The sequence below is a fragment of the Hoplias malabaricus genome, chromosome 10 (assembly GCF_029633855.1).
Source record: "Hoplias malabaricus isolate fHopMal1 chromosome 10, fHopMal1.hap1, whole genome shotgun sequence".
NCBI classification, from domain to species: Eukaryota; Metazoa; Chordata; class Actinopteri; order Characiformes; family Erythrinidae; genus Hoplias; species Hoplias malabaricus.
The window spans coordinates 5,660,008-5,684,604 of NC_089809.1; the positions used below are offsets into that span (position 1 = coordinate 5,660,008).

Consider the following 24,597-nt stretch of genomic DNA (forward strand, 5'->3'; position numbering starts at 1 on the left):
TTGGAATCGTTTGTATGTCTTAGTGGTTTAGTCACTACCTGCTGGCTCTAATATGAATATTGACTGATGTTTGAAGCTTCCAAGTTTCTGCTTTCCAGTCTGACCATGGAATATATTTGACAGACTAATGCCATCATTCACGGGTCCAGAATTCATGTTTGTGTAGATTCTACAAGTTAAATCTAAATTGTTGATGCTGGTTATGGACCTTGACTTCTTCCAACACTGTATTTTACTGGATTTGAAAGCAAAGTTTACTTTTGCATGAGAAGTCCATACTCAAACTCACCATTAAAGTAAATGTAAATTTGTACATCAAGTGCAAATAAGTAGCAATGTATACAGATGAACTTGTGTACAAATCTAATTTCATAACGGGCCAAAATAAAAGGCTAAAGAACCAAACTCAGTGCTGTGACTAAAGCACACCAACAGAATAATTAAATTTAGTGGTGTAAAAATAAATGTCTTTTACTCTCAAATACACTGTAAAGTCCAAATCCCTCAAGAAGGATTTGCACTTGCGAAAATAACTAGTTACTATGCCTCTGTGGGATTCTAATAATTGTAGATTTGCTAAAACAAAAAGAATACTCACACATTCTAATTGCAAACATTTATTTCCATGTTCCTATTTGCTTTTACCGTGTAATACCATTGGCCATGACACCATGATTAATATTGTGATGAACTACTTGTAGCTCCAGTGGCCCATGTGTGGTTGATTCATCATTAAATAAAACAGGTAAGACACAGAACACTACAGTAATGGAAAATTGCACAGATTTAGTAACAAACAAGACAATAAAAACACTCAAGTGATTGCCTTTGTCTTGTCCTATAACTGAAACCTTTGAAAAAGGGGTAAACGTAGTTCAAGTAAAGGCAAGGCTTGAAGGCCTGCAGCTGGTTATTCTAAGGTTACCAATTGTAATGTACATTTAATTATTGTACATTCATTTTCCCTTCAGTGTAAGACCTTGACCATGAGTGCCATCAACTGAAATCTCTCTTTAACCACAAACACAAGCCAAAAAAAAAAAGACATGGATGCAGAAGCATCACAAGGACACTGTAAAAATAAAAAGTTCCAAATGGGACCCAAGTGCTTGTAGTTAGGACCAGAATGGTAGGAGGAGGGTGCAATTGGCGTTGTTCTTCAGCATCAAGTTTATTTTTTTATGCCTTTGCATTGATGATGTCAACAAACTCTGGCTTCAGGGATGCTCCACCCACTAGGAAACCATCCACATCTTTCTGGGATGCCAGTTCCTTGCAGGTTGCCCCAGTTACTGAGCCTGAGAGAAGAGGGGAATACGATGCAGGTTTTAGGATAGTTGTCCAAACACCATATTTTCATGACACCCCCCCAGTGCTTAACTGAACATATTACAGAGATGCCAATTCTTGTTCTAAGAAATCAGCCAAATGTAATAATTTGAGTGACATCCTATTTTCTTTCTATGTTTAATACATAAAATTAATTGTAGCCCTAATCTAAACCCAATAGCAAAAGGTTATTCCCAACCTGCTGAAGTTTCAGAGCAACAAACTAGTCCTTACCTCCATAAATAATCCTCACAGAGTTGGCCACAGCCTCTGAGATGTTGGCTTTCATCCACTGCCTCAGTTTGTCATGCACCTCCTGAGCCTAGTTGAAGAAACCAGAGTGAAATTACAGAATTAGGCCAGAGTACTAAGTGGAGATCTGTATTTAGATGTCCAGAAATGTGGAAGAGTCACTTTGGGATAGAGCCTGTACCTGTTGCGGAGATGCAGTTTTGCCAGTGCCAATGGCCCACACAGGCTCATATGCAATCACCACTTTACTCCAGTCCTTTACGTTATCTAAAACACAAGAGTCAGTTCAGCTTTCAAAAGAAACTTGCCTACTTACACAATCCAGTCATTGGAATGAAGTTATTGTTTTTGTGTGTATTTTATATATAAAAAAAATAGGAGTCTCATAATGGTTTTACCTGCGATGACTTTGGTCTGTTCAAAGACGACTTTTTCAGTGATGCCAGCCTCTCTCTCGTCCAGTTTCTCTCCAATACAGGCAATCACACCTAGACCACTCTCCAGAGCATGAGCCACTTTCTGACCAATCAACTGTGGGGGAGGGTAAATAAATATATTTTTTAAAAAAATTTAAATGCTGAAACATTGTGTTTGACTTGGTCTTCAGTCCAGCCATCAACTCTTACCTCGTCACTCTCTCCAAATACGTGACGGCGCTCAGAGTGTCCTAGGATCACCCACTCAACACCACAGTCCTTAATCATCGCAGGGCTGTGTATCAAAGACACCAAGAGCTGCCATGATTCACTTGAATATATTTATATATTACCACCCATTCAGTCTACAGCAATTTACATGTGCCATTGTAACCATTATAAAGTAGACGGTTTATACTGTGGTTGAATATTAAAAATACAAGCTTTCTTCCCCCTTAATTCCTCTAAAAACAGTCACCTCACATTTCCATGATAAGGGTCCTGTACCTGATCTCTCCAGTGAAGGCACCTTTGGCAACCTTGTAGCAGTTCTGTGCAGCGACACCAAGTTTAGCATCAAGCTTGGACCTGGCAAAGTCCAGGTAAATGGCAGGAGCACCACACACCACATCTGTAAACAGACAATGTTTGGTAACAGGTTCTGTCCAGATGTTATAAACACAAAAATCCATGCAATTCCCAGCTTGGGCTCAAACACCACATTACAGCAGTAAGACCTTCTTGGATAAGTATCCAGACTCTTCTCATTCAGGGCAATGGGGGTAAAGGCTAAAGTGCCCTTCCAAATTTTCCTTCATTAATCAATATTTAAAATTCCCTCTGTGTCATCATTTCCCCCCAAAAAGTGTTTCGACATCTGACGGGCATTTATTTGAGTTCTTGTGAGAATTCTGCCCCTCCCGCCTTGCCCCTCCTCCTCCGGTTAGCTCTCATGCAGTGCTGAGCGCCAGGCCAAACTGCTGCGACACACTTCTCCTCTGACCCGCAGCACCAGACAGACAGGTAATGGCAGTGTTTGTGCAATCCCTGATGTTGTTTAGTGCAAAATTAACCACAACACATTATAGCGCTAATGATTACGTGGCTACTTGCCCAAAGTTTTCTTTCCTTCACACCAGCTGAATATGCTTGCCTTGGATTTTATTGGCTTAATAGACCCATTAACTACCCAAAGTGGTTTTCCGTTCTGAAATAAAAGGTAGGTCTTAATCTGAGCTACATGACAATCTTGTGAGGTAAACTGATAATAGTAAAGGTATATTTACTGCCATTATTGCGACATGCTACTTGCTCCCTTCACCTCAGTACAGAGCCCCGCCTCCTTAAAACAGTTGTATTAGAGTATAATGAATGATTTATTTTTAGTTCATTTACATAAACTTTATAGAAAGTTTTCATAAGTTAAAATATATTTGATGATTATTTAATACATTGCATAATATGGCTTTGCTTTTCGTTTATTTGTTATTTGATTAGATGTGTATTGATTGTGTTAAATAAATTCAATATCCTACTTTATTTATTAAAATAAATAAATAAATACACAGATTTGGCAGCGAGTGCCCTTTTTTGCCTTGAGCACCATCCCCAAAAAGTCTGCATGTGCCTGCTTTACCTGTAGCATGATTATAATTTTAAATTGTAGTCTCCTGAATGCCACTAATAATAAATAATAAATAATATAGCCTCCAATTTGTTTTACGCCAATGGCATTCCTCACAAGCCTGGTTTTAAACAAGTCTGGTCAGGTGGTGCCATTAAAACAACACGTTACCGCTGAGAATCAATCAAATTACTAGAAAATTAAATTAATGTGTGCAGAAAAGGCACACAAATCACATTTCTCCGTTTTAGCTGGGACGGTTTCAGCAAAAAATTAATAATGCCAGACATCATGTGCTACACTGTACGCACTTTGGTGGTGCTCTGTTAGAGTGAAGCTTTGAAAAGGGGAGAAATGTTTTTAGATCATTAACAAATTTTCTAGAAACTCACTGAATCAGCTTGTTTACAGTGGGGGGGTCATGGGAACCAGACGCCTCTAAAAGCTGCTCACAAAGTTATTACATGAGATTGTTGGAAATATGCTGCCTGAGGAGTTAGACATTATTACAATCTTTAATCAGATAAGGTTTTGGCTGAAAATTTAACTGAAAACAGAAATAGAAAATTCGTATTCTTGTTGTACACACAAAATTGCACATTTGTGGATTTGCCTTTATGGTGGAGTTATGTAGTGGAACCATATGCTGCCACCAAGAAAATGTATTTTCATGGGGAATCCATGTCCTTTAAGAAAGACAATGCCAGGCCTCTATCTGCAGGTTCTATAACAGCGGAGGGTCATGGGCAAAAAATACATCAGTTTGCATGCTCAGTTCTCAAAGGGTTAAAATGCCCCTTTCCCAAAATAAAATATAATTACAACAGTGCAATTTTGTGTTTTTGTCAGTTAAATAAAGCTGCAAGAGAACTGACCAAAGTTCTTGTTTTACTAAATATTACAAAAGGTCTGATCTTTTCCAGAAACGTTCTGTGCGTGCATCATATAAAATAATCGTGAATTATAAACTAGTCTAAACTGACCTCAATGAACTGTGACTTTTGTAGAGTGTGTGGCATTCACAAGACTATCTTGGGTAAAGCCTAAGTCTAAAATAAACCCACACACTCTCTCTACTCTAAAGGTCATGCGTCCTAGTCTCTGCTGTCAAAAGGTCCAAGGTCATTTGAGAAAAGGTTAGTCCACATTCTCCAAAGATCATGGCCAAGTGGCATCCTGAGGGATAAGAAGCTTAAGGTAATGGATTGAAATAAATTTTATATAACGTGAAACTTTGGGATTTGTTTATCGAGGTGTTCCTGGCTTTATTTGGGCTGCACAATATCCCTTGTTATTTTCACATTATTTAGGAAGAGACTGCAAAGACTTCCTCCATCAATAACCTTACTTTTGGAAACCACGTTGAATGTGCAGATGTCAACATGTAATATATCCACAGGGAGAAAACCCCCATTTCTTACTTCAGTAATTTCAGTTAATTAAAAGATTAGTCCTAAATGAGAACTAAGGCAGGTTGAACTTTGACTGTTCAAAGTTCCCAGAGCTCTGCTGACCGTACTCTCCTTCATTAATAACAGAAACAGCTGCAGGAAACTCAGGCTGTTGAAGCATTATAATTAAGTGTGGTCACAAAAGACCTGTATGTTTCAGTGTGTGTTCATTTACTTGTTTCACTAGCTCCCTATCCCAAGTTAAACAGTTAATACACCTTAGCACATTATGTTTGATATAAAGGTTTTAACATTCATTCATGAGCTGCACAATTTCCCAGCCAACATTCAGTGAACTATTCTACATATAAAATAGCGTGCACTATAAAATGAGTAGGAACCATTTGAGTTCAGCCAGGGACAAGTGGGTCCCATCACAACTGTAAAGCAATCTGAGGAGATTCTCTGCAGTAAACCATGTTATTGACAAATCCCTCAGAATAACTATTTAAGTTAACTAAATTAACTATTTAAATGTTTTCTTATTTTATATGAGAAAAAAAGAGACTTCCTCATTTCCTATGGCTATATACCAATTACAACCTTTTTCCCCTTACACACTGCACACCATACAGAAGGTCAATTTCTTCTAGGTCCAAATAATGCAGTAAGATGAGTAGAGGACACATAACTGTAGGCTGTGTGTCTCCAAACTGGGCATTTTTAAAATCATAAAAGTAAATCTTGTGAAAGGATGTTAACTTGATTCTTGAATCTCCCCTGGGGATCAATAAAGTATCCATCCATCTATCTATCTAACTATAAAGGGCGTAGGAAGCGAATTGGGACACAGCCCTCCTCTGACAGAGGCTACGTGCTGGGATTCACACACCCACAGAGATGTTTAAAACACTTAATAAAATGTTGCGCCTTTAATACAAAAAATTAAAAATAAATAAAAAACATAAAAACAACCATCATTTGTGACCTGTATAACCATTTAAGCCGACTAATGAAATCCCCTAAAAGTTAATATATTTTTTTAATTATTACTGAGGCTATAGGGCCGCACAGTAGAGGACACGCGACCTTGGCACTCTTGCTAACGGTCTTTAGCATCCTAGCTCAGATTCGGTACAGAAACTTTATTATTATTATATTCATCCTTTGAATACGTATAAAATTACAAAGCCCCAGTGAAAGTAGCGCGAATTCTCAAAGAGACCAGAGACTGATACTGCATTCTTATTCGACAGCTCCATAAACGATCTTATCGTTCCACCTTAAAAATGGTGTGGCAGGTACATAGCTACCATAGCTGCACCAGCCAGGGTAGAGATTTAGCCCAGACTTCGAAGCCAAGTTCAGATTCATGAAGCCAAAGAGTTATTCCTAAGTGACGTTTTGGGCACATTTTCGTTCATTTTCCCCCAAGCCTAATTTTTAAAACATGTTTAAATGAAGCTGCCCTCTTGTATTTACTTTTTTTTTTAATGGACTGGGAACATATTTAGTAGTATAAGCCTACAATATTTTGACTACAGTATATTTATATTTTCTGCATACACTTTAGCTATATAAGGTCTCCTAATTCTTTCTGAGCGGTTGTCGAAAAGCAGAGTTGACACTGCGCATCTTATTGGAATTTTCCGTTCCACCTTAAATGGTGAAATATTCTGGCGCCGAATGTCATTTTAAACCTGAAAAAAATGGCACTAAATTTGTCTGAATATATAGCTCATTTTATTATTATTATTATTTACACCCAACAGTCGTAAACAGCGCGTTTAGTACTTTGATTATTATAACAGCAGACTGCTGCATCATTTAAGGTGGAACGGAAAATTCCAATAAGAAACCACATGATAAAGGTTTAACTACAGCGAATCTCAAGCGTGTGTATGTTTATGTAAAGCTTAACTGATGCACATACCTTCATTTCATGCTTATTTCGCCGTTAAATCAATAGTTAAGGTCATCTATTGCTTCATTTAAGGTGGAACGGAAGATTCATATTAGAAGCAAACTTAAACTGATCTACCAAAAGCTTGTCAGTCTTGCTTAGTTTGTGCAGTCTCTGAAGGACTAGTAGGTCTGTTGCTGGAGCAAAGAGAATCCCTCGGTGCTACAGGCCTTTGGATTACATGTCATTGATTAAACATTTGCTTAATTTCTTTCTCACCCACGTCCCCGCTGATCTTAGCGCTGTTCAGGGTGTTGATGAGCTCTCCGAGACTCTTCTTGTCTCCGTTCATTTTCCAGTTTCCACCAACAAAGAATTTCCTGGACATGTTTGCTGTGGATGTGGCTGTTTCTGCTGATGTGAATAACAAGGTCTGCTCGGCTCTGAGAGAGAAGGCAACACTGAGCTCTGGCTATGGGTTTATATACGCTGTAAATGGAGCGCCACCTCCGAAACTATTCATTGGTTTTCACCGAAACGCCTTCTAAAAGCACCAGCTCCTGTGGCCAAAATGAATTGTTTCCCACTTAGGGCAGGATTAGACTATGTTTTGGACATTTCTGTGAGCATTTGATGGCATTGTGCCACGACAGCTGTTACTGGTTTGCACTATTTCAAAAGTACTGTTCTGCATGGTGCTCCATAATTCCAGAAAACTGCTATAATTCCACTGCTATATCACCACAAACTAGCCAACGCCTGACTTTGGGCATGGCAACCTTCAAAAGGAATGCAGCTAAATTTGTTTTTAACTTTTTTGTTTATGTATTTTTAATTGATCGAGACATTTAAATAAAAAGTGGGTTTGACATTTTGAATCCAGTCTGATTTAATCAAATATTATATTGCATGTTCTTCAGGTCATCAAACCGTATTAACTTAGAAAAACAGAACAAGGTCTGTGACATTTTCCTTACAGTACTTTGGACATGAATGAGTTAAAATGAAACTCCAGTTTCATCCACGAGGGGGCATGTCTCATACTGGGACACGGGGGAATATTAGTAAATAATAATATCTGAAACATTTCTATATAATTTGTAAATGTTCCATATTATCACATCTATATAATTCCTTTAAATGTATGTGTGTAATAAGTTAAATACCGTTATCAAGTTATTGGTGTCATTTTCCCGAAAGGGGCGGGGCATGCGATTACATTTGCATACCCAGAATGCCTTGCGCGTTGTCGTGCTTTGTAAAAGCAAATTTCTCACTTTTAAATGCAATTTTACAGTCGTTATTTGTATAAAGTTTAATATAAAGCTATATATATTAAATATAAAGTGCTAGATATAACATTACTTTGAGAACTTTGGTAACATCTGTCAGTCACCGTTGGTTATATGTCTATGGACAGAAGTAACGCAGATTTGTAGCCCCTGACCTATTTGGAAAATTTGCTCTTTTAGTATTTGTCTAGAAGGCTTTTTCTAAAGAAGAAGCCCCCGTTTTGTGGTCAAAAGAAAGATATTTTAAAAATTTGATTAACTTGTCGTATTATATGCGTTGTTTTAATTAGTTTTCCGTGTTTATTGCTATGAAATTATTTGAGATACAAGAATGTTTTAGTTATTAGTTGCCAGGTATTTAGGCTATCGTTATGATAGAAAGTTTAGATCAAAATAAAACTAATGCGGTGCCGTCTTTTATTACGTGTAGTTTTTAAGCCGAAATATTTCAACGTTCTTTGATCCATTAAAGCGTCATAAAAACTACACTACCCATGATGCATTGAGAGAGCAGACCACAGGGTTTACACTGAGTGGAATTTATAACAGGCCTCTGTTAATATTATACAAAACCACAGTACTAAACAAACTACGAATAAATCTTTAGTGGCAGAAAGACATCATTTGCCCGAAGATCTGACATGTTTTATACTTACCGCTTGTCATGTTTGATGGCTAAACATAATAACTAAACTCTTAATATTTACTAGTATATTACAACTATTACTACTACTAATAATAATAATATAATCTGGAGTGCATTACAGAGAAATAGTATTTTTATGTTTGTGAAGATACAAATACAGTGTATCAGTGTTAAATGCATGCTTAAAACTAACTTGTGCATTAATTTTTTTAAGTGCATACAGGACATACATATTTATTCAGGCGTAACTTTAAATAAATTATATACCAGAAAAATAGAGTGACATCATACATTGGAATATCTACCCAGGTTGTTTTGGAAACAGTCACACAGCTCTTCAACCAGAAGAGGGCAGAAAAGCACAGCTATGTTCATTACAATACAATCAGTTATCCACTGAGTACACTTTCATAATAAGCCTTTCATAATGCGCCTGGCTTTCACAATCTCATCTTTGTGGGTCACTTTTTTAAAGGGGCCATCTCCCACATTTGTCTTTGTTTTCATATTTACACACCTAAAGAAAAAGTATGACATTTATGTAATTTTATGTGCCAGAATATGCATAAATATTTTTCTAACATCCTTTGTCTAATCTGTATAATATTATAAATAAATTGATAATAAACTTTATAGAAAGTGACAGTATTTACAGCTGACCCTCTGTTTCCATGGAGGATTGTTTCCTGGACCACCATGGATGACATAATCCATGGATGCTCAAGTTCCTTATATAAATGGTATTGTACTTTCATGAAGTTTATGCACAAAGAAGGGTCTGTAAAATAGCAGTAGACTACTGCAGCGTATGTCCACACATCACTTCATTCAAGTGCATTCAGTGTAGTGTCCATGGACCACAATTTCTGTTTGACTAACTCTACTTTGAACAAATTTACAGCGATAAAATAAATACTGTATTTTAGTATTTTTGGTTTATTCTTGATGCAGACTGCTTATTTCATTATGTAATGCTGTATTCTACTAAAATGAAGCAGTTGTGGCTAAAATACTTTAATGTAAATGGGAGGAGATTCAGTGCTGCAGTTGGAGTAGATATATGTAAAATATTTTGTGAAACATAATATAAGCAATGGATTTTTAAAAAGGCTATTTAGCTTCCACATAATGAGGAAAAAAGGCATTAACTATCTTTACAAATTCTTATTTTAGGAAAGTAAAAAAGTTTTTGATTGATATGACCACTTAGTAGCTAGATATAAGCCTCCTCTGAAGTGCTCATGTGCTATATTTCACACTCTTTATAACTTCAGCTTGAAGGGCGTGTCTGGACTAATGTAGGCTAAACAAGTTATACCTTGTATTGTTATATATGTTCTGTTGAGTTATGGTACCTTGTCGAAATGTGCTACTTTGCAGACCCAAAATATTTCAGACCCAAAATATTTAATGTTTTCATTTGTTTTTCTTGTTAAATCTGTTTTTCTCTGGTGCATTACACAATCTTTATTGTTATTATTTGGTTGAGTGTACCAAAAATGTACACCATGAATTAAATGTAAATAAATATATATATAACATTTTTTTTCACTGTAATAATCTTAGAATTTCTTTAATGAGGGGATTTGGGCTGTACACATCTCTTGCTTATATTTCTGTGTTTGTTGATACACTACATATATCTCACCCACTGTTTTAAACAACTGTATGTATAAAAGTACACTATGGCAGCACAACTTGTCAGAGCACCTGTTCTGATGTAAATGCAGTGATTTTTTGAGACATCACAACTGCAACTAAACAGACTTGAATTGTGCGCTATAACTATGTAAACAAACTAGTTTCAGAAGGAGTGTTCTTTTGTGATATGGGCCCTTTAAAGGTACCCCCGCTCCTTATCGCCTGTTTTAAAGTCTGTTAGCTAGTGTTGTAAATAGTTCAGCTACGATTTTTTTACGGAGGAGGAGAAAGGGGAGGGTATAAACCAAGCGAAAAAGGAGGAAAAGAATTATACTCTAGCAGCTGCTTCCGCCCACACGGAAAATGGCAGCTCCCTTGTTGGAGAAAGTGTCTGATTATTTAGGCTCGCCCGAACCGGCGGTCCGTTTAATTCTCTCTATTTTGATAGGTAAGTGGTTGAGAGATTTAACGCAATGTTTACGCTTATTTTGTACGTTTTTTTAAACATTAGGCGGCGTATAGCCACAATTTTCTGAAACGAAATCTGTAAAAACGAAGCTGAAGTTGGCATCTTGTTATAATTTTCCGTTCCACCTTAAATGGTCAGCAGTTCCATTCTGGCGCCTCGGTCTGCTTAGTGAAACTGTAGCCCATTTAAGGTGGAACGTACAATTTCAAAATGAAGCACATATTTGAGACAAATTTGCGAAAACAGTAATAACAAAGTTATTAGCGTGTATGTTTAAGTGCCAGAATGTAAATTGTGTATTGTGTTATTTTATAGCACCAGACGTTAGTCTTGTTCTACAGGACTGATTTTAATTGTATACATTTGTTGAATTAGGAGAATATGGGATAATCCCAGACTAAGGTTTTTATTGTGACTAATATAGTTTGTTAAATAGGACCGGAAAAGTTTTGAAGACAAAAACATAAGGTTTAGTTGTTCTCAAATGTCAAAACAACTTTGCTTCTTGCTCTTCTTTGCTATACCACCTTAAATATCTCATGTGCCTGCTTCGGTTTTTAAGGTGGAATCAGTAATTCGAATTAGAGAAACAACTTCAGTTAATATAAGAGGGTAATTACCTCGATGTTAGTTACAGAACAAGATGCTTTTGACAGGAGATAGAAATGAAAAGAGATAGATAGAAAAGAAAGAGATAAGGAGTGAAAAAAGTTAGGATAAAACAGATAAACTATGGGGAAAAGGTCTTCTGTACTTTGGCCTGACACATGGCCATGCTTGACAGTGTCTTAGCCAATGAAAAAGGAACCCGTTTTCAAAGCTGTACTGTTATTATATAGAACCGGTCTCACTTGTTGATTTGCAAAATTTAACTTTGTTTCAGGTCACGTGAATAAGTCTTAAATATTAACCAGTCACCTTCCAATCCTGCCTCTGACTCCAGTGAATGACCTAGTCTTTATTCAGTCTGAAGCAATCGTAGGGGTCCATGCACGAAATGTCACTGCACAGAGCTGGGTATTTTTATTAGTAGATTAAAAACCATCGAGGTGTTCTTTTGTGAAATATCAGCATCAAACAAGATGTTTCTCTCAACACAATTTGTGAAAACAAGAGTATTATTTCAGTTAATGCCCTACTGTATTATTGCTAATGTAAAAATAGTGTACAGCAAATAATGGTGTTTAAGCACTAAAGTAATTAAAGAAATATTTTTTTCCTTAAAATGTAGCAAACTTGAAATATATATGTTGTGTTAATTCAGTGCTTAAATTAAACAAGTCATGGCAAGGTTTAGCCTCTTGAATGGCCCTTGTTGCCCAAGGTCACCTGGCTGATACACAACTCTGCACAAAGTGTCATTATCGGTCAGCTGACATGAAGTGGCCTATTTTAACCTCTCTCTCTCTCTCTCTCTCTCTCTCTCTCTCTGTCCCCCTCCTTCCTCCCACCACAGGTTATCCCTTTGCACTGGTGTACCGGCGGTTTCTCTTTCATCAGTCAGCGTCTATAATTCATCTATTCCACACACTCTCAGGGCTGTCCCTGGCTGTGTTTAACTTTGGTGAGGTGGAGAAGGGATGAGGTTGGGGGAATGGGTCAAACTCTTAGAATAGAGATAGAGCTAGCTGCTAACTGCCCGATAGGCACAAGATTATAGATTGTAATATGCATTATGTGTCCTAATGTTTTTAAAATTTGTTCCAAAATCAAGGGTATACATCTGAATTTTATCCTGTCAATCTATTAATTTTTGACTTGTGTTCACGTGAATATTATAAACATATACAGAAACTCATCTGTAGCTATGATTGGTCAAGAGGATCATAGCACACTGGACACAACACTGATTAGATTTGGAATGTCAGTTTATTGCATGCTTCTGTCTTTAGCTGTACAAATTGCAAAAGCCAAAATGAACTATTTTTGATTTACAATCGATATATTATTCACCTCTAGATTTAGATAAGCCGTTGAATTGATAGCCAACTTAATACCACTCCCAGGTACTTTCCAGTCATGCAAGATCAGATTATTTGAATGTGAATTAGCTTGAGACAATGCTAAAGTTTCTAGCCTATCACTGGTAAAAATGCATAAATAATTTGTTGCCTTTGGCTAAAATAATGCAGACAAATATGTTCTTTATTTTGTTATGTCTACTACATATGCAAATATCTCTGCAACAATGGATTGTTGTTTCCAGCTTGCACCTTAAACAAAAAGCAATCAGACTCTTTTGTTGTTGTGAAAAGCAAAGAATATCAATTAGTGTTCTCTTTTGAGCATCTTAGTTGTGTTGTCTTGTGGGTGAAATTGGGGAAAAATTCAGGATAAATATGCTCAGCTATGAACCTGGCTTGTTTCACTTTATTTGACCTTGTTGGAATGCATATAAGATGTTGGGCATTTTAAGGAACAAGTTGAGACAATGTCTTTACCAACTTTTGCTTTTTTCAAATGCGGCATTGGGAAATAACAGCAGGTCTGTCCATTCAATTTCTTTTTATTTTGTGAATGTTTTTGCAGTTGCCATTCCTTTGGTTGTGTATGGAATAAAGAACTATTGTCTATAGTTTCTCAATTTTTTTTGTCTGGCTCTATCTGTTTATATTGCTCTTTCTCAGGGTCTCAGGTCTATCACTCAGCATTATGCATAGTCGTCCAATTTCTCTTCCTGAGGCTGATGGGAAGGACGGTGACGGCGGTACTGAGCAGCTTTATCTTTCAGATGGTGAGAAAGATATTGACCACACACACAAAATAAAATCTGATATGATGCAGCATGGAGATCTAATCTAGAGGGCCAATGTTGTTTCATTACACCAGAAATATTTATTGTTTAAATTTTCATCTTGACACATACCTTTTTATAAATTTGTACAAAATATATTGGATAGAACACTTTAGATGATTTTTATGTGACACTTTTTTTTTATTATTTCTTCTGCCTTTCAAGTCTTACTCATTTTGAAGCTAGGTTTAGCAGAATTCACAGTTAGCCTTCTTCTCCAAGCTTTGAGTTATCTAACGGAAACTGGTGGGTGGGACATACAGCAAATAAATTGGTGGGGGAAATTTATTATTATTATTATTAGTTTTAAATAAGTTCTAGTCAGAATAATGCAATCATATAATACAATTATAACATTTTACTCTGTATATTGGATAAAATGGCATTTTTGTTTGTAAAATTATTAAAAAGGTCTGTCAGATAAGAATGAATTTATGTATTTATACTCTGTCTCTCTCTATCTCTCTCATTCTCAGGCATATCTATTGACTGGTTATTACTACACAGCAACAGACGAGTACGATATCAAATGGACGATGCCTCACTGTGTACTTGCACTCAAACTCATTGGTATGCTTAACTGATTTTTTTTAATTGAGTTCACATGTGTATTAAAAGTTGCTTTAAAACTCTATGGAAATGTTTATAAAGTTTTAATTACTGATTTATTGTTTTTCTCAGTAAAAGCTGAATTGACACTTCATTGCAATTGGATCTGCCTCATGTTGTGCATTTATACAGAGCCCTAAATCATGATGACATTGTTAATGATGGTGTTTTTCTGGTTCTGTTAAATACAGGTCTATCACTTGATTACTACGATGGTGGAAAAGAACCAGTACGTATTTCCTCAGTCCTATCAATTTCTTTTATTTCTGCTTTTCCACCATGTGCTGCTCTAATTCTTTCGTTCTTGTTGAGGCTTTGTTTGTTTGTTGTTGGTGTTTCCTGAAACAACCGCTGTTGCAACTAGTTGCCATACTTTCATGCTGAAGTATGGAGTTGCCCAATTTTCTTTGGCATTCTTACTTTTTCTGGTTTCAGAGACCATTTAGGATGTTTTCCAGACACAGATCTAACCTTTGACTTTATTTTCATGAACTCTTCTCTTTTATACGTATACAGTTTTGTTTGTTTGTTTGTTTGCAGATTTTCTCATTTGTCTTTAAAGTTGACAATATCATTCTTCCCAGATTCTAAAGTTATGTAACGTGCCTGGGCTCTAAGCTGAGTTTGAGTAATCAGCAGTAAGAGATTTGCTGAAGCTTTAATCAGGTTACTTACTGTAGGGTCTTTCATATAAGGCTATTTCAAAAGGGTGCTTTACGCTGTAAACTCTTAGCCGGCACATACAGTGGCTAAATTATTGGTGATACGTGTACCTTTTTAAGCCCAGTGAAGAACTGAAATGGATTCTGAGTAAGAAAGTCTTTTCATGTGAATTAATCTGCGTAAGTCTGAGCTGTGGCAGGAAAACCACCAAGTAGTGATTTAACTCTAATGTATGCCTTTGCCCCCATGTCTGTTTGTTTCAAATGTTTGTGGGCATTCAGTATTTCTTCAGAAACAGCCTCTAGAATTCTATGAAGGCTTAACGCTAGTTGTTTGAACATTGCTGTGAGTATTTTATAGCTTAAAAATGTGGTCAGGTGCTGATGTTGGCTGATAAGCGTTGGTGGACTCATTGCAAAAGTATTGAAACTCAGGCTTTCTCCAAAGCCTAATGCTAAGGAGCTTTAAACCCATCTTTCTGGGGCTTGGAATTGAGATTTTTTGGCTCATGTGCAGCTGTTTCAAAGCATCCCATTTTGTGTATTAAAATAGTAAAAGTAATGAACATGTCCACAAGTTATCATTCTGATATTCTCTGTTACTGCTTTATTACCAATTAGTAAAGATATTACCACATGACTATGTCCTAGCTTCTTAACCCAAATTTATTGTAATACTAAATACTTAAATCAACTTTTTTTCATTTAATCTCCTTACTATAACTACGCAACTACATATGGGTGAAGAAACTTCTTCTTACTGTTCAGTGGTGCTGCAATGTTTTGTAATACGAATTTTGTAAATACTTGGACAATATGAAAAATACACAGTACACAGTACAATGCCATACAATAAAATACAGTTGCAGTATTGAAGTTTGCAAGCAAATTGGACTGGACACAGTGCACCAGTAAACAATAATGCCATGTTTTCACAAGTCTACAGTACATTTATTTTCATATTAGTTAAATTAATAAAAGCCATGCCTTAATGGGCTCCCATCCTATCATCTAGTAGTTACTGTGCTAATTCATTGTTGTTGTTGCTTACAGGCTCTGTACATGTGATCAAAAATTTAAATAGTCTTTTATAAAAAGTTCACTATAATTGCCTTAGCCATGTTGTAAACGCACATTTTGAATAGCGATGATGATAAAATATGTAAGACAGAGAAGTATGAAATTGTGATGACAATTACCCAAATAAGTTCACATTTTCATCACATTTTTCTTTTTTGTCTTAGTCTCAGTTAAATGCAGAACAGAAACAGGCAGCTCTCTCCTCCCCCCCGTCTTTACTGGAGGTCTGCGGTTTCTCTTATTTTTACGGGGGATTTCTGGTCGGCCCTCAGTTCACACTGAGAAATTACCTGAGGCTTGTTTCCAGAGAAATGAGCGACTGTCCTGGCCAGGTGCCCAACAGGTGAGCAATAGCTCCTTTTAACATGCTGTTACTTCAAAAAAGTAGCAAACTGCATTGATTAACTTTTTTTTCAAACAGATTTTTCTGTAAAGTATGATTTAAATGAGAAGAGGATTTCCATCATTTTGTAGTCCCTGAATTAAAGCAGGCCACTAGTTGTTAGTATAAAGGCTCTTTCTTAATTTGAAGACGTTTCACCAGAGGAAATGGCAGATTGGGGCTTGTTTGGCCACACGTTTACTCTGTCATCACCTTCCACTCTTCCCTGTGAAGAAACCTTTTTTTTATCTCAACATATGTTTGTTCGGTTCTGTAATCAGCATAGAACTTTTCCCCTATATTTAGCCAAGAGAAGCTTGGTGCAGCCTGGAGCTATGTGGCTAACATTGTTAACAAGTAATGGAAGGCTGCACCGGGTCCTCTTCTGGTTTACTGCACTAAGAAGCTTCTGATTCACACACCACACACACACAGAGAGAGAGAGAGAGAGAGAGATGAGACCCAGGGTTTGCAGTTGCTAACTTTAGCCGGATGAGCTCACTTTTCTCACTTTTTTTTTTATTTTAGTGATAAGTACTTTTTTTCGCAGGTTGCTACGTGGATTAAGTGACTGAAGTTGCACTTTGTGTCGGTGGAACCCAAGCTGTGTTGAGGACAGTGTTGTAATCCGGTTTTGAGAGTTACTGATGAACAAGGGCGAGTGCTAGCAGCTGCTAACTTTAGCCAGATTACCTCAGTTTGGATATCGATTCTGGTAGCAAGTGCTTTGCTGTCAGTTGCTGTGTTTCTAACGGCTAGTGTACCACCAAAGTTACACTTTATGGTTGTAATAACATGGTCCAGTGTGTATTATGAGCAATTATATGGGTTTTATCATGTAGTCAACATTATTTTATTCAATTACACACATTCCCCTAGGCTTAAAATCAGCTGGAGCCCCAAGGCCTTTTGCTATTTTTGTAAACATCACTCGATGAGCACGTGAGTAAAAGAGAGGGAGAGATGTGTGTTTGCCTGCGAGAGAGACAGGGAGAGTGTGTGCGAGAGCCGGTGTTACACCGAATTCTGTGATCGTTGAGTTTTGTGACCCTAGAGGGCACTGTTTAATGTCCAGCATAGGCCTGAATATTAATTACATAAATGTACTTAAACATGAATGTTTGTAAGGTTTATATGGAGATTCATTGGGGCTAAATGCCAGGATTCAGTGGGGCTTCATGCCAAGGCTATGAAGTAGTGCCCTCTAGGGTCACAGAATTTGGTGTCGCACCAGTCGTGAGTGAGTGAGGGAGCGAGAGATGTGCACCAGACTTGATTTCACGACAGTACTGTGAACATGAATTACACTCAACACCCTTCTGTTCTCAACAGGTCAAAGGGTATTTTTACAGATTTCACTGATCAGTGTGTATGTAAATTATTTTTTAGATACAGTGCTGCCATGGAATAAACTGAACACTCTCTCTCTGTTGCAGTGCAATCCCGGCCTTGAAGCGGTTCTGTCTGGGTTTGTTTTTCCTTGTTATCTTCACGATATGTGGACCGTACTACCCTGACAGCTACTACCTTACAGATGAATATGAGGTAAGAGGAATAGTTTTTGGATGTTATGGCATTACACATTGTAAGATTGGACTCTGTATTTTGTGCTCAGGACTAGCACACTATTTTTGTGTTGAACCCTTCAGTGGATTCTATTGTGAGATATGATTTGAATATATTGTTTTTTTATCTTTAATAATTTGTTTAGGCGCAGCCGTTCTGGTACAGGTGTATTTACATCCTGTTGTGGGCGAAAGTGAACCTGTACAAATACGTTACCTGCTGGCTAATAACAGTGAGTATCCACATACGCTAACACAGTGGTTCCCAGAGGTTTTCTGCAGTGCCTCCTTTTGTAGATAAATATTTTTGAGCCCACTCTGACACTCACATACACATCTTTTGATTCCAAAATGATCATTTTAAATATTGTAACTGTAAATTTGCAAGCTTTGCGTTGAGGGGAGTACAGTGGTGCAACTAAGAGTGTCACTGTCACACAGCTCCAGGGTCCTGTGGTTGTGGGTTGTTTTCCCTGTGTCCACATGGGTTGAATTTTTGAAGTCATTGTTGTTTTAATGTTTCTGCTTAAATTTGGCCAAAAACAAAATTATCCCCCAAAAATGTAACCGAGCCAAATCCATTTTGTTCTCTGAACCGTTTTTGCATGCATTCCTAATTGGTGTAAGTAGGCTTCTGATACTTTCCTGCTACATTAGACTCGTAGTTACATTACCCTCATAGCTGCAGTGCAAAAACTAGTGTACTCCAGGCGTTAAATATGCAATAAAAAGAAGTTGGGAAAGTTGAGATTTGGTTAAACAATGCTTTACCAGTTTCTGTAGATTTGATTAACCATGGTTTCCTTCCTGTTGCGTGCAGGAGGGTGTGTGCATTCTCTCTGGCCTTGGTTATAACGGACGCACTGAAACAGGAGAGCCACAATGGGATGCTTGCGCTAATATGAGGGTTTGGATGTTTGAAACCACACCCCTCTTCACAGGCACAATCAGCTCCTTCAACATTAACACTAATGCTTGGGTGGCCAGGTCTGTATCCACATTTTTTGATGTAAATGTATGTTTTCTAATTATGATACTCGATTAGCTGCTAATGAGTGGTTAAATCAGTTAGTAGCACAAAGAGGAGCACATGATTGAATAAACAGAATAACGTTCACAAATCATACATGAACCTGCAAAACCTAAAATGACTTTACTTTTGTTCTTGAATGCAACATTTAAGCATTGGCCCCTTGGTTGGTTTGTTTCTCTAGATGAGTTGGATGGCCCTCATCCTTCAATGACAACCAATGCAGTTGCCTCTTAACTGAATTAGCATTTAGAGTTCTCCTTTGAGCATGCTGAGCTCCAGTTATATAGCATTAGCATTGGGTTAAAAAAAGAAATGCTGAGATGAATCTCATACTACAGTTTCTCCCAGGTTAGGAACATTAATATGATGTACCTAGCCATTTTTATTTTAAATTCTACATTTAGAATTCTACTCAAGCTTATTTTGGAAAAAGTACTTCTTTCAAAATACAGTTTTTCTGCTTTAGTTTTTATTTCAGGGCTGTAATTGTATGCAGCAAATCAACATGTTAAAATGAAAAAAGACAAATGATTTATCAGTTATTTACTGAAATTGCCTTTAGCTACCAATGTTTTATAAGCTAATTTAAGCTATGTTTAAATCTGAGTATTTATAGATGAGTCATCTTAGCATAATAACAAAATTCAGCAACTTGAAATCTAAAGTCTCCACTTAAGATTGCAGTTTAAAGCAGTCTTAACCTTTCTCTCTCTTTGTCTGTCTGTCTGTCTGTCTCTTTGTCTGTCTGTCTGTCTGTCTCTCTGTCTGTCTGCCTGTCTGTCCTTTCTTTCTACAGGCACATTTTCAAGCGAATGAAGTTCCTTGGGAATAAGATGGCTTCTCAAATGGGGACGTTGTTTTTCCTGGCCATTTGGCATGGCCTTCATTCGGGATACATCATCTGCTTCTCTATGGAGTTCATAATCGTCAATGTGGAGAAACAGGTGAACTTTCTGATAACACTCAGTCACTGCTGGAGGACGCTTCATGCATCCAGCTGGCGCAGCACTGATCAGATAAGGAATTAGATTTAGATCTACAGCAGCCTTTATCAAATCCGCTCTGCAGAGTTTTCTGTTCTTATTCCTCTGGATCTTATCAACCTCTTCTGCTCAGTTTAAACACCCCCCCCCCACACACACACACACACTTCAGTGCACTGTACAAGTACAGTCTCCTAAGTGTACTGTATAAGTGCACTATGGGTCAGTCACGAAACCTAGTGAGCTGACTAAGTGGGCACTGACTACGTAGACAGCTGTTTAAGCAATTGCTTGACGGCTTGTTCCCACCCCTGCACACGACCGGTGTTTACATACTTCAGAGGCTAGCATCGCCTCAGCGTTTCAGCCCAATGGAATCTGTTCTTCATGTTTTTATCACAATTTTTAAAATTATATTTGATCTGGAAAAAAGAGCAAATTGGTCAGGAGCTGTGCTTGAGTTGCATCATGTGGCTGAGATGCGGCTGAGGAAAGCGGAGGAAACCGGAGCACCCGGAGGAAACCCACGCAGACACAGGGAGAACACACCACACTCCTCACAGACAGTCACCCGGAGGAAACCCACGCAGACACAGGGAGAACACACCACACTCCTCACAGACAGTCACCCAGAGCGGGAATTGAACCCACAATCTCCAGGTCCCTGGAGCTGTGTGACTGTCACCCGGAGGAAACCCACACGGACACAGGGAGAACACACCAGGGAGAGCGGGAATCGAACCCCACAACTTCCAGGCCCCTGGAGCTGTGTGACTGTGACACTACCTACTGCGCCACAGTGCCGCCCTGTACCTAAGCAGATATTGTAGGGCTATCTTTAAGAGTTTGTAGAAGACTGCATTAATAAATGGAGCTCCTCTTGTCCCTTAGGCTCAGACGCTGGTGAAGGACAGTCCCATGCTTTCCGACTTTGCTAAAGGCCCCTTTTATCCCCTTATTTATGTGGTCCAGCAGTTCATCCACTGGGTCTTCATGGGTTATTCTCTTGTGCCCTTCTGCCTGTTCACTTACGACAAGTGGCTTAAGGTAGGTGGCGCCTTCTCACGATAAATTATGAATTTTCTAATGGTCAGTTTGAAGTCTGAATGGTATATTTTAAATGTTCAGCTCGACCCAGCTAACTGTCCTGCAAAGATTTTTTCCTCTTAATCTATGGGTTATATATTAATAGTGATAATAATAATACATAGATTTTAAATGTTGACCCTATCCTCTCCATCTCATTACGTCAACATCATCAGTAACTTGAAAATGTGCCACTTGGCTCAATCCGGCATATTTACATGATGTAATAATGATGTTAACACATTTCTGATTTCCCTATTGATTAAATAAAGTAAACGAATTGACGTTTTGGTTCTTGCGGTATGTGTACTGTATTTATGTACTGTATTTTCTTTTCCAGGTTTATTCATCTGTGTATTTCTGTGGTCACATCTTTTTCTTTGCTGCCTTTCTTCTCCTCCCTTACATCCGGAAGGCTCTCGTGCCTCGAAAAATGAAGAGCGAGAAAAAGGAGGACTAAGAATGGGTAGCTACAGCATTTGGTGTTTTCTGTGTTTATTTTTGTAGCGAGTGTTCCCTCGTCATGTATAATTTTTTTTTGTTTTATTTCTGAGGTGTGTGTGTGTGTGTGTATGTGTGTGTATGTGGGCGGGCTGTCATTTCTCTCTCACTGTTTCTTTTTTTGTGCTGGTGGTGTGATTAATTATGAGTTATTTTCATTCTCCAGCAGCCGTTCAGTTGTCAGATCTGCCGTCATAATGTGTCACGTGTTTGTCTGGACACAAGTCAAGGCTCAGTGTTAATAACATCTCTCTCTCTCTGTTTGTTTGTGCAGGTTTTATTTCTCTGGCTCTCTTGAAGCTGACTGAAGGGAACTGTGACTTTTACAGAGCAACTGATTTTGGAAAATATTTTAAGGCCTTTAATAATATATATTATAAATATATATACATACACACATACATAAATTTGTACAAATATTTGTTTATATGTTTTTGTTTTGTCTAGGTTTTATGTTGGGGAAGGGTTTAAAGAGAACAGAATATACTACAAAACCACGTGTTAATTTTTCATTTTTTATTTTTTTTGAGATGGACGATTTTCGGAGGCATTTTTGATCAGCGATGCATGGGAGAATTGCAATGGCTGTGAGTTATTACAAATTCCTGCTGCAGCCACAAAAATTGCACTTGAACTCTGGTTCATTGTTAAAAAGAAAAACGACGGCTGTACGGAACGAATCTTAAATAATGTAGTTAACATGTACGAGGCACTTTTCTTCAAGAAAAGAGTACAACATACGTTGGATCACTTTTGTCCTAGGAGACTGCTGCTTTGGGATTGGCCTCTCCATGCCCCGCCCTCAAATGTGTCCTTTCCTAGAAACTGTGGTAAATTTTTGAACGTGATCGACAGATGTTTGATTGACATTCACCTTTAAGAAGAGTAGTAGAAGAGCATACTTATTGCTTTAAAAGGACTTTTATTATTTATTTTAGTGAATGTGCGTTATGGCAAAAAATAAAAGTAGAGCCCTACGCAGAACCACACTTCATTTACATCAATTTTTTGACTTGCTTTCAGTTTTCCAAAGAAAGCTGCAGCCACACTACCACTGACAGGTCTTAGACGTTGGTTGAATGTTCTGCTTTTCATAATCCAATAATCCCAGACACTAACAGATATGATTATGATCAGATCTGAATTGAGAGAGAAACTTGGTTTTTCTTCCCTCTCAAAAATGAAAGCTTTAAATGTGGTTTATCTGATGGGGACAGTTTTGATGCCTCAGCAGGTTTTGTGCAGTTGTTAGTTGTTTCGTTTTTTTGTCTCTGAGGTTTGCACAGAATGGCTCTATCGCTATAGGGTTAAGCTACATGATGATGGCAACAAAGAGAAGTGAATAGAGATGTTGTGTAAAGACTGTTGCTATGAAAGGACACCTTTTGGGGGCAGAGCATAGCGAGGCAAGCTCAGTTAGAGTTGTGTTTTATTTGAAGTTATTTAATTGCATTTTTGATTTTGGTTTCAACTTTGGAGACGTTCTCCGACCTGCAGCCAGTGCTCATCAGATTTATACAAGACACTGTAATGTAAAACAAACACACACACACACACTGTTCAGTGACTCAGATATGCCTTTCAGTGTAAATGAATGTTATACTCTATTTTGTTCTTGTTTTTTTTTTTTTTTTTTTTAATGATATTTCGCCATGAAAAAAAATGATTTTAGTGATCAGTTTTTAGGATGGGTTTATGATATTTTTTTCCCTTGTAATTTTTGTAGCCTTTTCAATACGAAACAAGGAAATATCAATTCTTGTTTTTTCACTTGTACACTTTTGTCTGAACTGGAACACAAGCAAAAAAAAAACCAAGACAAATTTTAAAAATAGAACACATCCAGGAAAGTTTAAAATATGAACACTACTTGCCAAAACTGTGTTGTTGTTTTTTTTTTTTGTATAAAATGAAATCGCAGCCAGCACGGAGCGATGGATTTGTTCTTTTTCTTGATGATGAATTTATTTTTTTTTTGCTCTCAACACTGCCACAGTGTAAAGACGCAGGGACTCTGTAGCGTCGGGAAGATCTGAGGAATATTTATATGTCTTCAAGTTTTCGCGGATGTGAAATAATCATTGTTGGACAAAACTAATTCTGCCTTACTGTTACCAAATGTACAAAGGAAAAAAATGATTTTATGACACCTCTTTTGTAAAGTTCATTAAAAATGCTGGATTTGATCAAACTTTGGTCCCTGACTGGGGGGGGGGGATAGAGGAGTGTAAGGAGGGATGGATAATGGAGGGATAGAGGAGTGTAAGGAGAGATGGATGATGGAGGGATAGAGGAGTGTAAGGAGAGATGGATGATGGAGAGATAGAGGAGAGTAAGGAGAGATGGATGATGGAGAGATAGAGGAGAGTAAGGAGAGATGGATGATGGAGGGATAGAGGAGAGTAAGGAGAGATGGATGATGGAGAGAGGGGAGTGTAAGGAGAGATGGATGATGGAGGGATAGAGGAGTGTAAGGAGAGATGGATGATGGAGGGATAGAGGAGAATAAGGAGAGATGGATGATGGAGGGATAGAGGAGAGTAAGGAGGGATGGATAATGGAGGGATAGAGGAGAGATGGATGATGGAGAGATAGAGGAGTGTAAGGAGGGATGGATAATGGAGGGATAGAGGAGAGTAAGGAGGGATGGATAATGGAGGGATAGAGGAGTGTAAGGAGAGATGGATGATGGAGGGATAGAGGAGAGTAAGGAGAGATGGATGATGGAGGGATAGAGGAGAGTAAGGAGGGATGGATGATGGAGGGATAGAGGAGTGTAAGGAGAGATGGATGATGGAGGGATAGAGGAGTGTAAGGAGGGATAGAGGAGTGTAAGGTGAGATGATGGAGTGATAGGTGTGTAAGGAGAGGGATGATGAAGGGATAGAGGAGTGTAAGGAAAGATGGATGATGGAGGGATAGAGGAGAGTAAGGTGAGA

At 37.8% G+C, this 24,597-nt stretch overlaps 2 protein-coding genes and 1 non-coding gene across 4 annotated transcripts; 2 read left to right on the forward strand and 1 right to left on the reverse strand.

Moving 5' to 3' along the window:
* Nucleotides 1-601: 601 nt before the first annotated feature.
* On the reverse strand, nucleotides 602-7,380 carry tpi1b (triosephosphate isomerase 1b). Its single transcript, XM_066682815.1, has 7 exons — nucleotides 7,195-7,380; nucleotides 2,505-2,628; nucleotides 2,208-2,292; nucleotides 1,980-2,112; nucleotides 1,763-1,848; nucleotides 1,564-1,651; nucleotides 602-1,298 (listed from the first exon to the last, which is right to left on the reverse strand). The coding sequence occupies exons 1-7, from the start codon at nucleotides 7,301-7,303 to the stop codon at nucleotides 1,180-1,182; spliced, it is 744 nt and encodes a 247-aa protein (XP_066538912.1). The 5' UTR covers nucleotides 7,304-7,380; the 3' UTR covers nucleotides 602-1,179.
* Nucleotides 7,381-8,369: 989 nt separating this feature from the next.
* On the forward strand, nucleotides 8,370-8,425 carry LOC136709130 (U7 small nuclear RNA). The gene has a single exon (XR_010804443.1). It is a non-coding gene; the product is annotated as a U7 small nuclear RNA (small nuclear RNA).
* A 2,388-nt stretch (nucleotides 8,426-10,813) lies between these two features.
* On the forward strand, nucleotides 10,814-23,833 carry lpcat3 (lysophosphatidylcholine acyltransferase 3). 2 transcript variants are annotated; one of them, XM_066682947.1, is made up of 13 exons: nucleotides 10,814-10,942; nucleotides 12,420-12,527; nucleotides 13,591-13,697; nucleotides 14,234-14,327; nucleotides 14,558-14,595; nucleotides 16,273-16,451; nucleotides 17,927-18,035; nucleotides 18,202-18,288; nucleotides 18,876-19,042; nucleotides 19,885-20,032; nucleotides 20,963-21,118; nucleotides 21,498-21,623; nucleotides 21,933-23,833. In XM_066682947.1, the coding sequence occupies exons 1-12, from the start codon at nucleotides 10,858-10,860 to the stop codon at nucleotides 21,615-21,617; spliced, it is 1,398 nt and encodes a 465-aa protein (XP_066539044.1). In that variant the 5' UTR covers nucleotides 10,814-10,857; the 3' UTR covers nucleotides 21,618-21,623; nucleotides 21,933-23,833. The 2 variants fall into 2 exon arrangements, with proteins under 2 accessions (XP_066539044.1, XP_066539045.1); XM_066682948.1 differs by lacking the exon at nucleotides 12,420-12,527 and having other exon boundaries at nucleotides 10,858-10,942.
* Nucleotides 23,834-24,597: the final 764 nt, after the last annotated feature.

Bases quoted from the DNA above. Each gene is read 5' to 3' on its own strand.
- tpi1b (XM_066682815.1), bottom strand. From the start codon at position 7,303: ATGTCCAGGAAATTCTTTGTTGGTGGAAACTGGAAAATGAACGGAGAC. The intron at 2,293-2,504 runs GTACAGGACCCT...TTTGATACACAG, and splicing joins GCCTTCACTGGAGAGATCAG to CCCTGCGATGATTAAGGACT. The intron at 1,652-1,762 runs GTACAGGCTCTA...TTCTTCAACTAG, and splicing joins AAACTGCATCTCCGCAACAG to GCTCAGGAGGTGCATGACAA.
- lpcat3 (XM_066682947.1), top strand. From the start codon at position 10,858: ATGGCAGCTCCCTTGTTGGAGAAAGTGTCTGATTATTTAGGCTCGCCC. The intron at 14,328-14,557 runs GTATGCTTAACT...TGTTAAATACAG, and splicing joins ACTTGCACTCAAACTCATTG to GTCTATCACTTGATTACTAC. The intron at 18,289-18,875 runs GTGAGTATCCAC...TGTTGCGTGCAG, and splicing joins TTACCTGCTGGCTAATAACA to GAGGGTGTGTGCATTCTCTC.